The sequence below is a fragment of the Phyllostomus hastatus genome, unplaced genomic scaffold, assembly GCF_019186645.2.
Source record: "Phyllostomus hastatus isolate PE091 unplaced genomic scaffold, TTU_PhHast_1.1 phas_contig_210, whole genome shotgun sequence".
Lineage (NCBI taxonomy): Eukaryota > Metazoa > Chordata > Mammalia > Chiroptera > Phyllostomidae > Phyllostomus > Phyllostomus hastatus.
The window spans coordinates 11,190,529-11,213,739 of record NW_025333737.1 but is presented as its reverse complement, the minus strand read 5'-3'; the positions used below and the strand labels follow the sequence as shown (position 1 = coordinate 11,213,739).

At 37.8% G+C, this 23,211-nt stretch overlaps 1 protein-coding gene across 3 annotated transcripts in view; it reads right to left on the bottom strand.

The window, feature by feature from the left end:
• ABCA9 (ATP binding cassette subfamily A member 9) overlaps positions 1-23,211 on the bottom strand; it is a 55,124-nt gene that overhangs the window by 15,991 nt on the left and 15,922 nt on the right. For 2 of the 3 annotated variants that reach the window (XM_045837154.1, XM_045837153.1), the window contains exons 12-27: positions 22,818-22,879; positions 22,188-22,298; positions 21,587-21,762; positions 21,287-21,406; positions 20,933-21,071; positions 20,377-20,467; positions 18,183-18,322; positions 17,567-17,686; positions 16,326-16,524; positions 14,388-14,554; positions 13,632-13,765; positions 11,332-11,469; positions 7,977-8,072; positions 3,693-3,866; positions 3,395-3,508; positions 1,312-1,431 (exon numbers count right to left, since the gene is read on the bottom strand). In XM_045837154.1, the coding sequence (XP_045693110.1) occupies positions 1,312-1,431; positions 3,395-3,508; positions 3,693-3,866; positions 7,977-8,072; positions 11,332-11,469; positions 13,632-13,765; positions 14,388-14,554; positions 16,326-16,524; positions 17,567-17,686; positions 18,183-18,322; positions 20,377-20,467; positions 20,933-21,071; positions 21,287-21,406; positions 21,587-21,762; positions 22,188-22,298; positions 22,818-22,879 (2,101 nt within the window). The remainder of the gene's footprint in view (positions 1-1,311; positions 1,432-3,394; positions 3,509-3,692; positions 3,867-7,976; positions 8,073-11,331; positions 11,470-13,631; positions 13,766-14,387; positions 14,555-16,325; positions 16,525-17,566; positions 17,687-18,182; positions 18,323-20,376; positions 20,468-20,932; positions 21,072-21,286; positions 21,407-21,586; positions 21,763-22,187; positions 22,299-22,817; positions 22,880-23,211) is intronic. The other variant, XM_045837155.1, reaches the window with a different exon arrangement.

Sequence of the window (23,211 nt, the reverse complement as noted above, 5' to 3'; positions counted from 1 at the left end):
TCTCTGAAATAACACTTTATATCTCTCATTCTTTCCTCAAAATCCCAACACTTCTCTTCACTTCATTATCAGTTGATAATTTCACTTCTACCCCTAAAAAAGTGCAATCAGTCAGAAGAGAATCATTGCATATCTTTACCAACAAAGCTATTTGTATTCACATGCTCTGACCACAGTCTTGACACGCGGATGGAATGTTCCTACCTGTATGGATGTTAATGCCTCTGCTTGTATACTGGGTGCCATTTTTTCTCAGTTCAAGGACTTGGCATCTTTGGTACTCCAAATTCCTTTCCAGGAGAAATTTCTCTCATATTACCATAGTGTCTCCTTTCTTAAACAAAAATCTATCCTCTTCGTTCGTCTACTCATCCATCTCTCTGCTACCCTTTTTAACAAAACTTCTAGAAATATGTGTTCATAGCAACCGTTTTACTTCTGGATCTCACAGTCTCTACTATGCCCACTCTTATCAGGCTTTTGTATTCACTCTCTTATTGAAATATATCTTGTTAATATCACTGGTGACTTCCATGTAGTCAAATCCAATGGTGTCTTCTGAATTGTCATCTTTCTAGACCTCTCATTTGTTGGTTGAATCATTCCCTCCTTTTGAAGCATTCTTTATTGCCATCTGACACCCATGCTTAAGGAGAGTTCCTGAGAAGAGAGTCTGGCACACAAGAGCCCCTCATTGTTTCTTCTAACTCACAGGATCCTTCTCAATTTGATTTGGTGGTTCCTCCTCTTCCCAATCTTTAAATTTTGGAGTTCAAGGCCAAATTCATGGGCTGTCTTTTCATCCTAACTATACTTACTCTGCAGGTTATATTATCCAGTTCCATGGTTTTAAATATAACAGATATGCTGGCGAATCTAAAGCACTTAGCTTTAGTCCTGAACTCCACAAAACCCTATATAACAAATTTCAGACTCACGTATCTAACTGGCTGCTTGATATTTCCCATTGCCTGTCTATGAGGAGTCTTAAACTTAACGTGTCCAAAATAACAGAAAAAGGGCATCTCGTCTGCCTCTCAGTAGGGTCCTTGTTCCCAGGAGTGAGGGTTATTATGAGAACTATAAAATTCTACTATGGTGGAGTTGCCTTTCACCTTCCTAAACCAAGGCTGGCTTTCCTATTGAATGAGAGCATGATTCTAGCCTGAGGTAAGTCAACTGACTTTCAGAAGAGAGAGACCTCAAACTTCATACAGCTAAAGACTCTACCTGCATTTCTACACTATTCCCGGCTGTCTTCAATGGCCACTCACCCATTACATGACCTTAAGACAATAGTAACATTCTTACCTCTGAAAAAAGGAATAGGCAGCCAATCAGTGTGAATGGCGGTGTGAATATGGTGCAGAGAAACAGCCATAGGAATCCATATTCACTCATATCAGTAACAACTATCAGGAAGATGGTGACCTAAAATAAAAACACAGGATAGTTTCACTAAAGTGCAATGATCTGAATGTTGGATGTTTTTCAAGAGACTGGAAATTCATCTTGTAAATGTTCTTATTTTCATTTTCCATCTCACTCCCCAAGACAGTACTGCCATCTTAGTTTTTATTTCTGCAACACAGGATTGTGTCACAATTCTGAATTGGATGGAGCATGAAACTTTTAAGACACAACAGGGCTTCTTAAATTCAATGTACATACAAATCAGCAGGAGTCCTTGCTAAATTCAGATTCTGACAAAGGGTCTATTTATTACACATTCCTCTGCATTTTTCATTTCCCAGTAGGTCAAACACATCTTTTTAAGTTTCTGGCTTACCAGCTATTCATTTTCATAGCTACACAGTACTTCTTTGAATGGATGTGCAAGAATTTAACAATTTCACCTTTAGAAATGATGTTTCAATTTCTCTGCTGCTATAAATGATGGTCTATATGAATTTTTGTATATGAACACTTTCAGTGTTTAAGGAGAGATTCTGAGGAGTACTGCTACAGTTTAAAATGTACGTGCATTTAAATTTTCAGTAGTTACAAACGCATTATTGTTTAAAAGATGGTGACAGTCTATTCTCCCAGAAACCACGAGTTAGAGGACACATGAGGCCATTGCACTGAGACAGGATGTTACAATGACTGCAGGTGTCTTTGTTTCACTGTTGATATTAAGTAAAGAAATGTATAATTTCCCCACATAATATGATAATGGTTTTTGGTGATTTGCCTTTCTTGTATTTGTATTTTCTTTTTACTGGGCATTTGTAAAAAGAATTGTATGGTGTTTTCTTAACTCAGTTCTTTTCTCCTTTAGTTGGACAGCTGCTAATACTGAGGCATCAGTGCTTTCTGAAGTAAATCACACCTGACTCTTTATTATTGTTATCCTTTTAATTTACTTCTGGGTTTGCTTGGCCATCTCTTTATCTAGGGAGCTGTCCTTGATTTTTCTGCCTACATTTATCAATGATTTTATTTTTTATTCTATCTTTCTCAGTATTTGTTATTAAAGTTATGCTTGCTTTACAAAAGGAACTATAAAAACTTTGTGGATTTTTCTATATAAATATGCCATACCAAAGTTATATGATATTCACACACATTTAACAGAATTCAGTGGTCCCTACTTATGCTTTTATAGCAATTTTTTCTTGACTTCTTTATTTTGACTTATTCCTTGGTTGAATGAATTTCATCTTTAAGTGGTTGATCTTTTTTCCAGCTTTCCTGAGATATAATTGAGACATAATGTTGTGTAAGTTTAAGATATACGATGTGGTGACTTTCAAGCACATTGTAAAATGAATCTCATTGTTTACAGGAGGCCAGAGTAGAGAGAGGGAGGCCAGTTACAGAGCTGCTGCAGAACCCCAGGGCAGAGATGCTGACTGCTTAGACAATGGCTGAGGCAGTGACATTGAGACACATCACACAGACTTGAGAAATGTTGAATCTAAAGGATATGCAAGTGGATTGAACAGGAGGAGAAACAAAGAGATAGGGGTGGAAGATAAATCTAGACTTCTGGTATGAATAAATTATCTGCATAGATTGTACCATAATGAAGTCATTTATTAAGAGACAAAGAAGGCTAGGATTGAGGAAAGGATTTTCTTTTACATATGTGATCATTGAGGTGTTTTTTTAAATGCACAAGTGAAATTGTAAGTGAACCGTTAGAGGGAGATGTCTGTAGCCCTGGGGAAAGGTTAGACCTGGAGACATGTTTGAGGTCATAGTTTATAAATGGTATACACCCTCATTTATAGAATATTTTATATGTCTATGATTATCTTAGAGTAATTTGAATTTTCTAGATAGCAACATTAATTTACCACTCTGCTTAGTATTAAGATTAAAGTATATGTTCTTAAAAATCATGTAAAGTGGCTTAAAAAGAAAATAACACTGCTGTATGCATACTTACAATTAAGAAGAAAAATGACCAGAGGCCACTATTTTTCCTCCCATTGCGAAAAATGAATGATATCACATACGTGAAGAAAATAAGAGATAAGACATATCCAATACTACACAGGATCTGAAAAGAGAATATTAAGGTTGGATAAGGTCATTGCTGTTTAGGAAAGCATTCCTACTTCAACCTCAGCTTTCCAAACTGGGCTATAGCAAAAGTAAGGTGAAGTTCTTGGGTTAAGATTAATAATGTTTCAACATTCATTAAAATCATGAAATAAAACCATTTAATAATTTTTGCCACTTACCTGAATTAACAGGTTCTGAATTATAAATACAATGTTATCTGGGTTAAAGACGTAATCCATTATTTGCATGACCAGGAGGATCAAGAAGAACAGGGGAATATCTATGAGCGCCTGCCCAAACCAGTATGCAGAAGGGAAGAGGCCTGAGATCCATAGCTGGGAGTGAGCTTTCTTCTGATTAAAAATACATAAATAAAAAATAGAAGAGTCATCAAAAGGTCTTGAATAGTTGAGGCTGAGAAATTACAAATATGTAGTCACAAATATTCTCTCTATGTCCCTTCTATATATTATGCTGATTTAGTAAATGAGACTCACTTGCCATACTCCTGCTTCTGGGGCACTAATCTTGCCATAACTCCCACAATGACTTCATTATCTGAAAGGAAAATGCACTAACCAAACTAGCTGACATCCCATCACACAAAAACTGAGCATCACCTCCATGAGGAGATAACCTGTTCTTTCCCTTTGACACCATCAAGACTTGTAAACTGTTCAAATATTCAAAAGACATGGATTTACAATTTCCTATAAGACAAATAAATTGCATGTTGAATGTAAATAGTGCATTTATAATGGGCCTCTTATTCAGAGCCTAAGAAATGACCACCTAACTAGTCAATCTCACTGCAAACTCTAGGCTGGTGTAAGAAGTCTTCTGTTGAAATGTGACACTCATCATCTGGCAGTAAACCATACTTCTCATTACCACATGTGAAAACTAGTGAGGGGATTTTGTCCTGTGACCCATGACAAGTCATGTTTTGTTGCAGTGTTTGTCTTAACCTAAGGTCTTCAAATATAACTTGGACTTCCCTAACAGTAAAGCACAAAAGCAATTAAAATTTTAAATCTCACATTGAGTTTCTATAAAGAGATGAATTAAGGAAAAGGTTGGAATGCCGATAACTATTCTGGAAAGGAGAGTGCATCTGGGAGGAAGCCGGAAAGAGAATGATAGTGAGGACACATTAGAGAACTGAGGTTTCCTAGTCATCAATTTGTTTGTGTGCCTGGCTCTGTGTGGGTCACGGAGCTCTTGTGGAGCTTAAGTTGTCGGGGGAGGGGTCATACAGGCAATAAGCGAATAAATACAATAATAGCTATCTAATTAAACATGTTAAAGCTAAAAATTAAAAAAGTAAAGTTGAAACTGTGAAGAAGGTTCAGGGTCACATGAGAGCCTTTACAAAGGAAATGAATTGTAGTGTGGAATTGTGGGGGGAAGGGGGTCCTGGGGAAGAGTTGAGTTAGGGTCTCAGCAATGAGTAGGAGTTATCCATGTGGCAGGTTGGGAGCATTGCAGGCCAAGAGAACAGGAGGAGAGAAAGCTGGGCAATGGGTAGAGCTGATGTTTTGGGGAAACCGGAAAGAAGACAGGAAAGTCGGATGTGATTATCAAGATGATGGTGGCATCAGATTGAAGTGAGAGGAGACACCTGGGTCCAGGTCACACCTGGCTTTTCAGGCTACATGAGTATTTCATTTTTGGCTGTAGTTTGATGAGGGACCACGGAAGGGATTTAGGCAGGTAGTTAACAAGGTCAGGTTTGTGTTTTTAAGATATTGCTCTGTTACACTGTGTGGAAAATGGATAAGGAGAAGACAGAAGAGGACCCATGGAGAGCAGTCAGGGAGGCTGCTGTGCTCATCTGGGACAGAGATGACAGTGTCTGTGACTAGGGGGTTGTAGGAGAGGAATGTAGAAAGACTCTACACCTGTATGAGAAGAAAATTTCATGACTTCACCATTAGCTGGCTATGGAGGTAGGGAGAGGGCAGTTGCAATGTCAATGCCAATTAAATTTGTATTTTAGATAAAGACCATTTTTTTGGTATAAATATGTCCCAAATTTATACTGGAAAAAGTATTCATTGTTTAACTGATATCAAAGTTTAACTTGGTATTTGTAATTTTCTTTGCTTAATCTGACAACCATTACAGGAATAGGTCCTAGATTTTGGTCAAAATGAAAAGAAGTAAAAGGTAATCCAATAGTTAAGCAGATGAGTAACAATGGAATAGGTAGAATTTAGAGAAAAATGTTCCTGCTGTGATGATGTTTATTCTTAGAGAGGAGGATGCAACAAACAAATGAGAAAAGACTCAAATAGCAACAAGCATGATGCATAGATTTTTTTTTTAAACGAGCCCCTGTGGCACAGAAGGGGAACCTATTTTAGACTGGGTAAGCAGAAGGGGGATGTCTGTTTAAATGCTGTTTGTGCTGAGGTCTGCATGACCAGAAGAAGCCAGATGTGCAAAGAACAGGAGGGAGAACATTGCAGCTAGGAGGAAATGGCTAAGACGAAAGCACAGAGATGGGAAGGATATTGGTGTGTTCCAGAACAGAAAGAGCTGGGCGGTGTGGGGGCGGGGGGTGGAGGAGGACGCTGCAGGGAGGAAAGGTTGAGACACTGGAGACAGACCGTGCCGATTCTGCCAAAGCAAGGAATCAGGATTTCATTCTAGATGAAAGAAAATTATTCAATTTAATTTAACTAAAATTAAATTCTAGCAAAAAGAAGTTACTGGAGGCCATTGGGCAAGGTAATGGGGTGACCTGATTACATATTTTTGAAAGCTTGTGCTGGCTGTACATATGGCAGGGATTATAAATAAGGGGGCCGACAGCTACTGCAGAGGTTTAGGCAAGGAATGACGATGAGGGAGACAAGGATGGAGATAGTAGAGATGGAAACAAGAGGACAAATTTGATACATTCAAGGTGGAGCTTAAAGAAATCATTGAGGGACTGGGCAAGAGAGAAGAGAGGAAGAGAGAAAGAGAGAGAGAGAAAAGAGAGAGAGAGAGAGAGAGAGAGAGAGAGAGAGAAAGAAAGAAAGAAAGAAAGAAAGAAAGAAAGAAAGAAAAAAGAAAGAAAGAAAGAGAAAGAAAGAAAGAAAGAAAGAAAGAAAGAAGGAAAGAAAGAAAGAAAGAAAGAAAGAAAGAAAGAAAGAAAGAAAACTTTGAATTTTTGTGCTAGAGTAGAAGTGACTGTAGCTGGTAGCACCATTCACTGAGATGGAAAAGTTGGGAGATGAGCAGATTTATTCAGGAAAATCACAGGTTTTCTCTCAGTCCTGTTTTAACCGCCCACTAGGCATCTCTGTACACACATGTATGTTATATAGACTGTTGTGTATGTGGAAGTTCAAGAATTCTGGAAGTAGCTGAAACGGACCCTAAGACTAAACCCTGGACACTTGGACATCATCCAGTGACATGTATGGAAAACTTACTACATGCCAAATAGTGTTCTAAGTAAGTCACAGTTATTATTTCACCCCTGAGTGATTAAGCAACTTTCAGATGTTTATACAGCTTGACAGTGGAAGAGTCAAGGTGTGAACCAGGCAGGTTGACTCCAGAAAAATACAAGGAAGGGGGGTAACGAGTAGTAGAAAGAAAATGGTGAATATATAGTTTGCTAAAACTGAAAGAAGAAAAGTATTTTGTGTTTGTCCTGGGAGAAACATAGCAAAAGGACTTTCTGTCACATAGAAGTCTCATGGAGAGGCTCAAGAACTCTGTTATGGGCTTCTTGAATTTTTATAAAAGCATCACAAATATGAAGCTTCAAAGACATAGTCTTTTTCAACAGCAAGTCAAAGAGTTGTGGTGAGCTGGTGAGGCCTGTTTAACTCAATAACTTTCCCACATGCAGGAAGTAGAAAGCATCCCTGAGAGAGGGGAGGCCCGTGGGAAGTGTCTAGAAATAAAGTGATATACAAGATAAAAGTGCCATTTCCTGTTAGATAATATCCCCTATGCTGTTCTTTTGGAGGTCTCATTTGTTTAAGAAAATTTCGTTTGTTTCTTTTGTTTAAGAAAAATAGTATTTTCTTTTTTTAAAATTTACATTTGCCAACTTTAAAAAAAACTCTCACCCAAGGCTGTTTTTTTCATTGCTCATAGAAAGAGAGGAAGGGAAAGAGAGAGAAACATCAATGTGAGAGAGAAGCATTGGTTGGTTGCCTCCCACACGCACCCAGACCAGGTATCGCATGAGTCTGGACTGGGAATCAAACATGCAACCTAGGTCTATGCCCTAATTGGGAATCAAACCCTCAACCCTTGGGTTATGGGAGGACACTCCAATCAACTGAGCTATACCAGCCAGGGCATATTTGCCAACCTTTTATGATAATGCTTGATCGTTCATTGTTTTAGGCACATAAATTAGGTGTACCACCACCTACACATATATTCAACGTCATGAGTTGGGGAAAAGTTCTCTGGGTATTAAGGACATGTAAAAGCTTGTTAACTCATCTTACTTTATAGTCACCAATGCTGCTCATGGCAATGTAGGGGGTCAAACAGGTTGCCACAGGTATCCAGAAGAAACTACCTGGGGTCCCAAGTTCCTGGGCCTGAAAATCATGCAGAACATATGAGTTGATATCAATTGGGTATACAGTTCATTCATACTTTCTTAACTAAACCACTCAAATAAATAAATCAATCTGACCACCAAAAATACTCATACTTCCCAAGGTTCTATTTGCAACTTCTTTGCCACATTTATTTTCAACCATGAGTTGCAACAGCTTGGAGACTTTGCCATGCATCCTGATTTACTTGTGAAGAAGCAAACTCCACCAGGTTGTGTGAACTGGTTAAGGTCTTGCAGTTGGTAACAAGTAAAGCAAAAAACTTCTGCTCTCTGACTTTATGATATCATTTAGGCTGATGTTTTCATAGGCAATAGAGTTTGTGGACTGTCAGTGCTACTCTCGGAAATTGCTGTCAAAGCAGTTCATTTCAAGACTGATGAAGAATTGTTCTTCTGGCTCAACATAATGCATAAGTAGCAAGTTCAAGTGCCTTTGGGCACCTGGTAGATGATACATGAGTGAGTAGGGGGATGTTAGGAAATAAAAGTGAAGGGCCTTGGAGAAAAATGATCAGCACACACTCCACATAAGGGCATTGAATTTAAAAAATTTCAAAATCCTGTTCAGGTGAAAGAGGGCCTTGGGTTTTGCTAGAAGCTTTGATTTGTTCCACGATCAGTTGCCTACCATACTGCAAGCATCTGTATCAGGAGGTCTGCTATTAGGGTTTTGAGATCATTTTACTTGTCTCTTCTCTTAGCCCCTCTTGAATCTTAGTGTCCCTCTGAACTCTTACAGCCTATAAACTGCTTGAGTGAAGATACGAATGTGGGAATGAGTTCCTGTCAGGGGAATGAAAGGCACCAAGGACCGCATCACCCACTTGATGTCTTTACCTCTGGTCATCCTTACTGATTTTCCAGATTTGAAAGATGTCTAGGGATGCCAGATGCACAGTTAGTCTCAACACCCAGTCCCCTATAAACAACTTGGTTTATAAGCAACATATTATGTCCATGTTAGATCATACCCACCCACAGCTCTGTGGTGCTCCCCTGAAGGGATTCACAGAGAGACCCTTGATATCAACAGGGTAGTTTGGTCAGGTGACCACATGCATGAGTGGCAGGTGGAGAACACTTCAGGACTCTCTGACAGATAGTTAAAGGCATTGAGTGGGGTCAGAAACTACAGCAAGCTCTGTGCTCTAGGATCAAGGAGGATGTGTGTGCAGAATTGTAGGAGGACACTAGGAGCTGGGTGGGAACACCAACAGGTGTAATTTAAAGAGAATTTCTATATGCATGAACACAAGGTCAACTGGGCTGGTGGGTAGCAAATATTTTGTAAATTATACAACTGTTTAAAGGAAAGAACTCAGGTCAGGTCATGTGCTCATTCTAGGAAGCTCTCTGTTGTTGGTGATCCTGATAACTGACAGGTTTCTTTGAATATAGCAGCTAACGGAACATACCAGCACCTCTATGCACTGCAAGCTTCCTCAGCTTAATAATAACAATACTCAAAGTCTTGTTAGGATATATAAATAGAATAATACATGTAAACCACCTGGTAAATATTCTCAATATTTGAAGTTAACTTGAGGCCTCCCATAAGTAGGGGACAACTGTTTCTGCCCTGGAGACTTCTGAAGTCAGGAGGACTGCTGAGTGCAGCTTGAGAGGACAGAGGTCTTATGTGCTTAGAAAGAAGATGGGGCAACCCACATGGCACCCCAGATCTCAGTAGCTTCCAAACAGTGTGCAAGGGGCATTCAACAGTTCTTAGCACTCTTTCTGAAGAAGCACAGAGGTGAAAGCAAGGGTAAAAGTGGTTCAATTGCCTGGATGAGGGCACATCCAATAAAGAAAATTGAAGAAAGCTTGATGGTGTGGTCTTCTCTGCAGGAATTCTGCATGGAATGGGTCTTCACCTACAGAGGGGGCTGGGGTCAAAGCTAAATGCTACCCAAAACAATCACACAGGGCACCGAGGCTCTGGCGACCACCTAAGGAGAAGGTACTAGTAGCAGATGAAGCTAGAGAAAGCGGGGATTTCTCCACAGCACCCCTTCTTTCCATCTTGGTCTCTTCATCCCCTTTCTGCTACCAGCCCCAAGAGCATGTTACTTGGAAGGGAGAAGAAAGGGCAGATATTCCAGAGCAAAGTCACACTCTCCTTTCTACTCCAAGATGTTAAACTATAAAGAAGAATAAAAGAGCAAAGCGCACCACCACCACCCACCCCAGCCCATGTCCCTTAGGCCACAAATTGACCCTGCAGGGTTTGGATTGGACAGGAAATTGAAGTTTTGGACAGCACTGGAATGGTTCTTAATAACAAAAGGTACCAGGGAGCTATAAGATAGGCCCAAGGTGTCATTAAATAGGGCAAAGGGAAAGTCAACACAGTGAGATGAAAGAGATGAGTTGAAGACATGGATTTGCGCCCTCCTCTTTGCCCACCATGGAGATTCTGACTCAGAGGATCTAACTAGGCCCAGCAAATTATATTTTAAACAAGAACTGCTTTGAGTTCTAATTCAGCCAGTTCTCTGATCTCCTCAGAGCTGAATGTTTTTTATCAATTTCTTTTTTTGAGAGAGAGAAAGAAACATCGATTTGTTATTCCTCCTGTTTGTCCATTTATTGGTTGATTCTTTTATGTGCCCTGACTGGGGATTGAGCCCACAACCTTGGCTTATCAGGATGATGCTCCAACCACCTGAGCTACCCGGCCAGAGCCTGAGTGTTCTTTAATGGAAATGTAATGCATTCCCAAGAAGAGTAATATTAACAGCAATAATGATAATAAATGCATTTTATTGAGTGCTTATGGTTTTCTGTGTTTATGTGTTTTATTGTTCATGTTTACAATAACTTTTTTCCTGTATTTTGTTTTGTGGATTAGTGAACCAAGGACTATAGAGGTCAAGTTGTTAAGGAGGCCACCCAGTCTGGCCTTGATGACTCCGGTTGTTTCAGCCAGGTCGCACTACTTAGGGCCCCAGACAGTAACAGATCAAAGACCGAGAGTCGTGTCTTTTTCCTGATTAACTGTATTATCTGCTGTTCCCTTGACCCTAAGTCATCCAACTAAACCTATAATGTTATATATGTATTGCTAAAAATTGTGTGTGTATGTATTTATAGTAATGTATATGTGTATAAAACATAAACCTATTCAAGAATAAGTTAATACAAATTAAAATGATGCTATTTCAGCATTTCTAATATTTTTTTCTTGAAAATTCACTTCTTACAGTTCAGGATGAGGGACATAAAATTATACTTACTTCAAAATATGTGCTTCTGTCTGTCTGAATGTGTTCTGAAGAATTAAAAATTGCAAGTAGCCCATTGCTAATGATATCCATGAGGACAGGAAAGCAATTCAGCCTTTTGGTATTGCATGCTATTGAAAATCTGTGATCCTAAAATAAAACAAATATGCATCCTAAGTCCTCGGAGAGTCAATATAAAATTTAATGAAAGAATAAGATAGAAAATCATTCAAATTATTGACAATACAAGAAGACTAAAGCACTGGATTAATTAATACTGTCATCACTAATATTTCATTAAGTCCTAATATATTGCAAGAAATCCAGTATTTTGGTCTTTACTAACCACAGCATCAACCATGTGGCTATTTATAACTAGACTCTCACAAAACAGAATACCTCACATGATTTTAGGCAGAAACACTATAAAACTTCATAATGCAGCCTCACTTTAACATGGCAGTAAGTCTTGTTTGAAAATGTGATACATGCATTTTATAACTAAAGAATGTGTGCCTACTGGGAAGGCAGGAGGCAGGCAGCTGTTGAACAGAAAGCATCAGTTTTCAAAAACACTGAGCTTGCAATTGCAACGTTGCATGGAAAATCTCTTTTTAAAATTCCATTTTAAAATCATTTCACAGTAGATGTAAGTCAAGTAATTATGTGGTACATCTTCAACTTACACAGTGCTATGTGTCAGTTACATCTCAAAACATGGGGAAAACACACTAAAAACTGACACTTTATATATATATATATGTAAATATATATTTATATATGTTAAATATATATTAAAATGTGATTATTTGTATCCCAAATAAAAAGAATATAAGTCAATTATTATCTATATTGGCCAAATTGTGGGCAAGGTTTGAGCATGCATTTTTGCAATCACAAATACATTAAGTGAATTGTGTCTAGCCTATATACTTAAAGCAATGTTTATTAATATTAAGGGTGTCACTTTAAAACTATTTTTCTGAATATACTGGAAACTAACCTGATAAAGATATTAGCAAGGACTACTTCGATTGAAGGTGATTTCTGATTTTATTTTTGTCATGGAAATTATTCCTGAAAATTAACTAAGAAGTCGCAAATGGTCAAGCTTTGTGCTGATTTGTACATCTGACACTATCTTCTCATCTTTTTTCCATCTGTCTACTATTGGGATCTCTATTCAAGGCCTACAGGGCCTAGGCAGGTACATGATGTGAAGCAGTATAGCCATGCAGCAAACTGGAAAGTCAAGTCTGAATATGAACTAGACAACTGTTCCTGTGTTCCAACTGCAGACAGCCAGAATGGTCACACGAAGGAATTTTTAAAGAGAAGCCAGAAATTTAAGTTTTTATGTGAAATATACCAATCCTAAATGTTTCCAAATAAGGAAGTTCTTCTCAAACTTTAATGAGCACATTGATCCTCTGTAGATCTTGTTAAAGTGCAGATTCTAACCCAGGTCTCAAGTGGGGCCTGGGATTCTGCATTTCCAACAAACTCCCAGGTGATCCAAGATACTGATCCATGAAACACATTTCAGGTTGCATGAAACTAAGGCATTTGTGTTAACATCAGGGAACTGAGCATAATTATTTATCTAAAGATCTGACCCCTTTGTGTAAAATGTAAAAGGTAGGACTTGAGCTTTTATCTACTTCCCCTCATAAAAACCACACAAAATTCTATTGTAAAAAAAAAAACATAGCTAATATTTCTTTTTGGTAACTGGAGCTGAAGTTCACAATAGGTATTAATGAGATTTATATTTGGAGGATTCATCAAAATATCATTTGAGTTGATATTCATTTGAGAATCAAACTGAAATTAATGATTAGAATGGAATATGACTTAATACGAGTTAAATTCATTATTAATGATAGCAGTGCACACAAGGTAATAAAGAACAAAATCAAAGAATATTTATTATATATTATTATATGCAGGCTGTGGATAAATACTGTATTTTTTGGATCATAAGATGCACCTAGGTTTTAGAGGAAAATAGGAAAAAATTTTTGAAGCAAAAAATGTGGTAAAATATTAAATAACATAAATAACATAATATTTCACCAATGTAAATGTAAACCTACATTCGGACTATAAGATGCAACCTCCCTCCCCCGTTTCCCTCCCAAATTTGGGGGGTGCGTCTTATAGTCCGAAAAGTATGGTAATTGCAGTCCAGCTTCTCCTCTAAAAATGAGAACTATGCCCCCTGCTTTTGTCAAATTGGCCTTTTCCATTGGTTGACATGTATTACTCAGATTCCATGTTCATACTCCATCTGCAATGAGAACCCTACATACCTTGTCAGCACCAGACACAGTGATAGCACCGTTGTATGATGGCTCGCTGGGGCCATATCTGGTTCCAAAGGCATCCACGTCCAAAGCGATGTTCTGTTGCCTCAGTGAGTGTATAAAGTTTTCAATGCTTGACCCTACCAACAAAGTCAAGATCAAAAGAAGCAAACATGTAGTAAAACAACAGTCAAGTAATATTGAAAAAAGTGAAATAATGTCATTCAAAGCATATCATCAAAAGGACTGTCTAAGGATTTCCTTAAAAAGTCAGAATTGATGGTGCGGGACTAAAATCCATTCCAAGGTTACTTTACCTAGAGGCTGGGCATTTTCTTTATAATGTTTACTAGTTAAAAATATTATTTAAAATCAACATCATAATCCTTGAAGGTATTAATAATCTACTTTCTTGGAAACATAGAAACATTTGAAACATATTTTCTTTCCAGAGCCCATGAATGTATAGTACTTAAAATATGCTATGCAAAGACCACAGAAAAGACCAGTCTGTTGCTCGACTGCCTGAATCCCCTTTCATTGGTTGGACAATGAGCTTTAGGGTTTAAGTAAACTTGCAAAATGTGTTTCTGAAACAAGTTGTCCAACCTTGTCTTTTTCATTTTTAAATTAATTTTTTTGCTTGGTCCCTTAGGTACTTTCTAAAACATGCAGAATTTATTTTTCCTTCACGGTTTACATTGTCTGGGGAATCTTTCAATGAGAACAGCATTTCCAAGTTTCTTGTAGCTCTGTGTTTACCTGTTTTGTTGATGACCAGTAAGCGCGTCAGAGGGGTTTGAGGTGGTTGTCCAGGCGAGAGGAAGTACATATTGGGAGATAGTCCCCAGGAATAACTCTTTTGTTGAAGCTCATAGAATACATAGGACAAAAGCTGAGGGCAAAAGCTAATGCCCAAAAGCAGTAATCTGCATAAAGGAAAACATCAGAGAATTATATTCACATAGAGCAACTTTTGTAGGTTTTAATATTTGGACAGATAATGGATGTTATAATAGAAATAAATTATAAACACTAACCAAGTATGTGAATCATGCTTTTCCTCCCCTTTTCTTCTTTCTAAAATAAGATGGTTCTTATGAAGCTATCCTTGGTATTTGTATCTCTTCAAATGCTTCCTTGTACCCCCTTTAAAAATTTTATTCTAGCTTATGAAATCTGCTGATTATGACTCTTAAATCTCTCTCTCTCTAGAGCCCACTTCTTTGCTTTGGCTCAGTCTTGCATTTCTTCTTTTTGGGGGACCACTGCAAGCTGGCATATGACCAATATCCAGACTTACCACACTCTGAAGCTTGCCCCTCTCCTATCTGCAATTTCTGCAAATTACAACATTTCCTCATTCACTTGGGCTCTAAAGCTCAATTATTTTACACTCATCTCTCCCCCATACATCCTTTATCAAAATGGTTGCAAATTTCAATTTATAATATCAGCATTATTACTTGCCTCTCTTATCTTCTACTCTTCAAGTTTGGACATTAATTATCTCTTCCCCGACCTCTTTCAATGTTGTCCTAACTAGCTCTTTTTCTTGTACCTAGTGTCTGCTGTTCCTGAACCACTTGTTCTGCTGCCCTATTAAGTTTCTTGGTATTCTGTTCTAATTATATCAATCACCTGCTCAAACAAACAACAACAACAGAAAAACAAAACAAAAAACCTTCAATAGTTCCTTACTAGTCATGAAGTCCAAACTCTCTAACTCTTTGTAATATAGTGTCAAAATTATTTTTACCTTTTGCACACCCTGTGTTGCAATTAGCTCAAAGTCATACCAGTTCCCCAGACTCTTGGTGTACCTCCATGCTCAGAACTGCTCTCTGAATTTCTACCCTCCTTTCTCTCCTTAGCTAAATGTTCTATTTCTCTACACCAGATTCATGTAAAGTTCTTTTTCTGTTGCCCCTATTTGGACATAATATCTCTCACACTGAATGCAATAGTTGACAATAATGCGCTATGCTTTTTTTTTAGTGTACTTCTAATCACCCTCAAGAGCCAAATCTCATGTCTGATTCATTGTGATCAGCGTTAAAGACATTTACCAGAGTGCTCTGCAGAAGTGCTCACACATACTGTTGAATGAATGAGTGTCCTGGGAGCAAGGAGGTGTATTCAGTGAAGAGCCTGAAGCTACAGAGAACTGTGCAGATTCCATATTGTGATATGAAGACTTGGCCAGGATAGGCCTGGCACAGAGACGAGTCTCTGGGGTAGAACCTCAGTGCTAACTTTCATGCTCTGGTGAAATACTTCAACCTTTTGATAAGAGCAGATTTTGTGTGACATTAAAAGAAAAGCCCTATACTTTTTCTGTTTTAGTGACATACCCACCTAAACAATTAAAAATTGGTTTCCAGCCCTAGCTGGTATGGCTCAGTAGATTGAATGCCGACCTGTGAAGCAAAGAGTCACTGGTTCAATTCTCAGTCAGGGTACATGCCTGGGTTGCAGGCCAGGTCCCCAGTAGGGGGCACCCAAGAGACAACCACACACTGATATTTCTCTCCCTCTCTTTTTCCCTCCCTTCCCCTCTAAAAATAAAAAATTGGCATCCATTGCAAACACACTGTATACAGTTGCTGAAATTTATTTTATCCAAGGTTATTATTTTTTCTCTCTTGAACTTATTTTGAACATGCTGACCAAACATCCCTGAGACACGTGGGTACTCACATGGTCATCAGAGTTTTCCTTTCCTTCTTTAACTTCAGGAAGCGAACCTTCGCCATTGCACAGGTCTGCTGCCTCCAGAGAGCCATGCCGCTGGCTGCTTCTTTTGTCTCATTCAAGGAAGACAAAACTTGTTCCAGCTCAACAAGGCTTCCTGTGTCTTTTGTCCTATCACTGGGAACCTGTCCCCAAATTCCAGTATCTATAAAATGTAAAATCAGTAATTTACAAAGTGCCATTTTAGATGTGCATCATTTTGATTTTCCTGTGAGCATCTTTTCACCACATGGTGTCAGAGTAGAGTCTTGGACAAAGACAAGTAATCTAATTCCTGGTTTTACTTGAGCAACTACTAAAGAAATGGGAATGAAGCAAAAAGAATGATATGCTACAAGAAGAAAAAATGATATAATAAAAGAAAATCTCATATTTTCTGAAAAAAAAGTTCTGTGTGTACAGCTTTAAAGGACTTAATTCATTCTAAGGAAATCAATGAAAAGAAGCCAAGAAGAAAAATCTATTCATTGCAAGAGATAAACTATCTTAGTGTTTCTGACATGGAAGAGTTAATACATGAGATAAAAGTCATGTCATTTGGAAGAAGAGCCTAGAGAAATTGATCAACTCTAGACTTTCAGAAAGCTATATGAACATTAAAAGGTAAGAGTAATCACTAAGAAAAGATATCAAATGTATAACTTCAAAAAGAATTTTAAAAACCCACTTGCTCTATTAGGGAAAAAAAACAGGAAATGAAAAAGTACAGAATGTATATGGGATGATAGTAAACCAGAAACAAGCAACTATCTTAGTCATTAGAGAGAAAAGGCAGAGCACTTTCCAAGGCGTGACAATCAGACTGTCCGAAAACCTTTCAACAGCCACAACGGAACCCTGAGGCCATTGAAATGATATCATCAAAATACTGTAAGAGAATGAACTGTCAACCTACAACTCTCATTTTCTTTTCTCTGTAGCTCTTAGACACAAGGAACATTGTATCATGTATTTGTTGACTGTTCTACGAGGATCTAGTCATAAGCACTGTAGTATTCCACATGCTTAGGAAAATGGATGATACAAAATAGGAAATTCAAGATGGGAGACCAGCATTTCTATCTGCTCTACATTTTCCGAAGACCAGACTAAATCATTACACTACAAAAGCATATCATTTCATCACTCAAAGTGTATTTTCAAGATAAAATATTCCACAGAAATATAAAATTCAAATCTTTTTTTACCTGATTCATCAATAGCTGATTTTCCTTCTAATTTCAAGAACACCTCATTCAAAGTTGTCATGGAAACACCATAATTCTCAATGCCTTGGTTAGAATATCTATCAAGATCCCTGTAAAAGTCTAAAAGAAGACACAAAAATGCATCAAAAGAATATGATATGTAATGAGATTGATAATAACTATATTTTTAAAAATAGAAAATATTTCTAATAGACCAAATGCATTCATCAGTTGTGATACAAACATCCCCTTAGTTATAAAATAATCTATACAGTGTATTAGTTTTCATGTCTTCTTGAGTATACAATTTTAAACATTTATTTTTTCATTCTTAGAAAACTGCATGTGTGAGGGACTTTGAAATAAATTATTATTTTTTATTTAATTTGTTTTAAAATAGTTAACTATTAGACTATAAAGACTGTTATGGATGAACTGAATGTGCCAACCCAAAATTTATATGTTAAAACCCCCATTATACAAGAAATATTTTCTAGAAAGTAGATATTTATACTTTCCTGGTAGGAATAATTGTTAGGCAATACAGTAACAAATGCAAAAGAACTAATGTTGTAACATCAATGTAAATCATTCTGTGGCCTTTACATTCTGTTACCTGGAAATTTGTTTGTCCTTTCCAAAGGCAAAATATATACGAGCTTTTCTTCACTTTGTGCTGTTAATTTGGCATCAGGGATGTGCTGTTTAACAAGGGATGTTATAGTGTCTGGATCACACATTTCATTCAGATGCAAACTAACATTGGAAAAAAATAAATTAAAGTTATTTTTCTCGAACATCATCTCTTCAAACTATTGTAGTGTGTGCTTGTCTTCTCATAATATTTATAAGGCAAAACTCATATAAACTAATGGAAGAAGCACAATGTGAAATACTAATATAGTCCAAGCCATATAATCTATATCACACGCAGGGGACCTGGTGTCAGGGACATTAGAGATGGAGCAGGTGACTCAAGGATGGCTATTTGGAGAAAAGAGATCTCCGGCTGGATCTTAGCTGGGGTGAGGTGGAGGGGATGCCCAATTTTGTTTCCATCTGTTCAGTAACTCAACTTTGAATTCTCCCCTCACGGTAAAGTATGAGCTCTGCAAAGACTAGCACTTGAACCTGGGGAAGATAAAAACAGAAGTAATTTGGTATAGCCATTAAGAATAGGGTTTTATTATTCTACCGATCCATGTTCCTAAATGCATTTAATGTCTCTGAGCATCAGTTTTCTCATCTGTGAGGTTAAACAAGACTAACCTCTCAAAGAATTTCAAAATACAGTAATAAAATAAGTATGAGATGGTGCAGGGCCTCGCACTAAGTAAACCCTCAATATATATTTGCTGATGGTATCAATTTTTCTTGGTCCAAAGTTAATTCAAGTCAAAGCTTGTCTGCCTTTTTATGAGGACATATAAAGTTCTTCATGAAATCATTGGATTTTAGAAATCTCATTATTAGTCACATGCACTGAAATTGACTGAGGTTATAGAATGCTGAGCAGATCAAAATTGACTTTGATGATGTGAACCTAAAAAAAAATCAATTTTAGAAAAACCTGTGCTGTGTTTACAAGGACCTATGCTAAGCATTCTCCAGGATACCTAATAAGAAGAATATAGAACCTTCTGTAAAGGAGCTTGTAACATGACATAATGTAAGTATAACAGAAACCAGCATATTATAAGATAGGTGAGGGAGAAGAAAGTTGAGTTAAATCAATTAAGCACTTTGTATGTTGTCAGTTACTCATTTGTTCAATATTTTTATGTCTTAAATGCAGAGCAAGTATTATTACTGCTATGCCATAAATGAAGTTACTGAGATTCAAGCAAGTTAATTAAGTTGCCTAAGGCAACAACGTAAAACAAGGCCTTCAGGGTTCCAGAAGAGAGGATGCTTCTCAAGGAGAAAACAGTCTGAAAAGATCTTCAAGAGTGAATAAGATGTGACCAGGGTTTGATGGGCGGGAGGAGGACATGTTAAACAGGTGCCCTGTCTCGAGCAGAGATGAGACACTACAGCACGGAACACACCTAGAGAACAGTTAGTGGGTCCTCTTAGTCAGAAGGTACAGATTCAAGCAGGCTGCACCAAGCAATCCTGATGGAATGGCAGATTTGATCAGGTTAAACACCTGGAGTAAATAATGGGGTGGGGGTGGGTTCATTTAACCACTGAAGATAAAATGATTTGAATTATTTTGAAGAAATATCAATATTTGGGGGGAAGTATAGGGAATGAGTCATATTACACTTGCAATTTTGGTCCAAAGATTCTACCACTTATATAAATCATGTGAGATTGGTCAGATTATTAAAATGATCTGACATGTCAAAGGAGAATAATAATACCATCCTAAAGTCATCTGGAGGGTTAGATATGAATACTCCACATGTCAATATCTTAGCAAGTACCTAAAACATAGCCAATACTTAATAAGTGATAGACATTACTTAATACTGATAATAACTATGATGTGGAAGAGAAGGAGACAGAAAAATGTGAGGGAGAAAATGAATTTAGGGGGAACCAAGAAGAGACTAATGAAAGAGCCAAACTATACCACAATAAGCATCCAAAATATGATACTGGAAAGAACTGGAATATAAATACACCTCTTTTTAGCAAATAAGGTATTGTGAAAATATTTTCCAGAACTTTTATTTAATTGTAGCTTAAGCCTACTTTAACATACTAATATTTTTTTTGCTTTTTTGACAACATACTAATATTGACATCACCTGTCCTCAACATTTCTGACATGTTCTAATATGTCTCCAACAAGAAGCTTATACCTTAAATGGTAACCAATGCCCCATTTCTTCTTTAGGAACAGGGAAGAGCCTGCACACTTCAGCTTCCCGTCAGATATAAACACCTTTCGATCTGAGTAGATAAAACAAAAAAAAATTAAGTAAATTGTATTAAGGAGTTATTTTTCACTATTTATAAAAGAACGAATCCACCAGTAACTAATGTATTTTATGAGCATGACCCACTAAAACACATGCATTCAAATTCTGATCCTATGTAAACCACTTCCTGAGTCATCCAGTAACTAAAGTGACTTGTTATTGTCTAGTATATTCAGGAAAATTTTATCGTACGTTGAAAAGATCTGTTTCAGGCCAGCTGACATTCACACTGAATGAACCATAATATGTCTTTGTGAATAGCTGTATACTATTTTACAACCAGTGCAACAGGGTCAGGGAACTTCCAGGGCAAAGTGTACTCAGGGGCGTAGGCACTCAGACGGGTGATTCTCCTGTCTCGGCAATTGTGTTGGAATGTATTCCACACATGTCCCCGGGTTCTCACTGAGATACATGAAAGAAAATTAGGAATGACCGGCCAGGATGTCAGCCTCATCCATGAACTGGGTGCTGAAGAGAATGACTCTGTCTGATTTCCTCTCCTTCAGAAGGTTCCACACACGGTGCCTTGAAAGAGGATCTGCTCCTGCCGTTGGTTCATCCAGCAGCAGAATCTGCAGTAGGCAAGCATGTAAAAGCATTTACCCCTTTCCGGCAACATCCTTTTAAAAGACAAAATAGTTGTAGAAGAGTTTGGAGAAATAGCTTAGTGCTTAATTTTTCATGGTAACTGCTCTCTTGCTTTTATTGTTTACAAATGAAGTCTGACCAAATACAATAGTTTCACAGTCTTCGATCTGATTTCACCAGTAATTTTAGTTCCACTTACCTGAGGATCTCCTAAAATGGCAATGCCAAAAGTTAATTTCCTTTTTTGTCCACCACTTAAATTTTGAGCAAGAATGTCTTGAATATTTTCCATCTCCAAGTCCCGTATAACACGTTGGACCTAACCAAATAAAGGATATTTGGTGTATATTTTGAAGACACTATCATTTTGCTATTCATCCCAAAGGGCCTTTTTGCCCTCTAGATGATGAACTGTGTAGAAATAACACAAATGCAGTTAGAATTTCCTAGGTAAACAATTTCATCTTCATGGCTGTGGGACATCTAACATGTAATCTACCTCTTGTTCCACTTCCTGTGGCTGAACCCCTTTTATTTTTGCAAAGAGCCTGAGATTTTCCTTCATGGTCAGGAAGCCGAATTGCACATTGGTTTGTGGACAAACTCCAGTGAGCTTTCGGACAGTCTCCAAGTCCGCCGTTTCCGAAAGCAAGTGATTATAGATGGTGACTGAACCTAAAAGTTAGAGGTAAAGAGTTGGCATCAGGGTAGTGTTCCATGCTTTAAGATCTTTTAAATGAAAAAACAATGTGTGTCAATCACTGGAGTCCTTTAAAAGATACTGTACCTATCTCTAAGGAATACACAGTGGACTAATTAAAAATTTAATGCTCATAATACCTCTGGTCCAGTTGGGATGCCAACTAAAGCATAAAGCTACTTCTTGGGAAATATTGAAACCACAAAGATTTTCCTAAATGAAGGGAACATGAATGTATAAAAGAATAACTTGAAGAAACTTCTAAGACTTATAAATAACTATGTATGACTGGTAGTTAATAAAACTACTATTGAAATTAACTGACAAACACAATTAACTAATGAAATGCACAGTTAACTTATTTGTCCAGGTTCTCGTCACTGAATAGTGGCCTTCCCACCTGCCGTTGGGACTGCCAGTCCACTGAGCGTGTTCAGCAGGGTTGTTTTCCCAGCTCCGCTGTGACCAAGGAGGGCAGTGATCTGGCCTTCGTATACATCAAGTACCAGACCTGGAATCATGTCAAAAAGATTACAGTCAGAGCCTCTATAGTAACTTGACATTCTCCGAAGTTTGTATGAGCTCTTATAACACGGGTATATTTGGCTAGCAACATTCAAAATAAAATCCATCCCCAAATTCTTTCCTTTAAAATTGTATCTGCTATGATAAATGATTTATAGATGTAATATTACCATACTATATAGTTCTATGATTAACCATTTGGGGAATCAAAGCAGATTTGTCATTAAAGATAGGCTGACTACAATAAAGACAGTTTTAGGATTAGCCAATGGGATGAGCTGAAAATAAACTACCACACATCTCTCAAACCCCTAGGACATCAGGAGTGCATCCAACTTTCCAAAATTGTTGTCTGGTTTTTCACTGACTTGGAAGGAAACACAGTGTGTTCAAACAGAGGAGCAGCATGAGAGCTGGAATAGCTGGTCTTCTTCTACCAAGACAGTGTCACAGTGAGACAGAGTCTTGAAACCAACCAACCAGGTTAACTAGGACATTTTATTACCTTTCAGCGCTTCTACTTTTTCATGCTTTCCTTTTTTATATTCCTTTTTAAGGTTTTTTATTCTGAAAGAAAGACAAAAATGTTTTGACGAGATGGTGGCAGTGGACAGAGGGTTGACAAATCAAGTCCCTGAGGCTGTAAGGAGACCCAGGGACCCTCTCCCTTCACATAGGCCCAGGCAGGGGCCCTGCAGAAGCAGCGAGGGACTCTCAGTAAAGGCAGCAGGAATGTCCCTAACTTATGTTTCCTTCCCATCGCTCTGGAGGGTCTCTCTCCAATTGCCGCCTCCCCTGCCTCTTCTTTCCCATTGTATTAACCAGGGAACAAAGAGGTGAGGAACAGAGTGAATCAGAGAGAAAAGGGGGTGAAAATGACCTGGGAGACAGAGACAGGG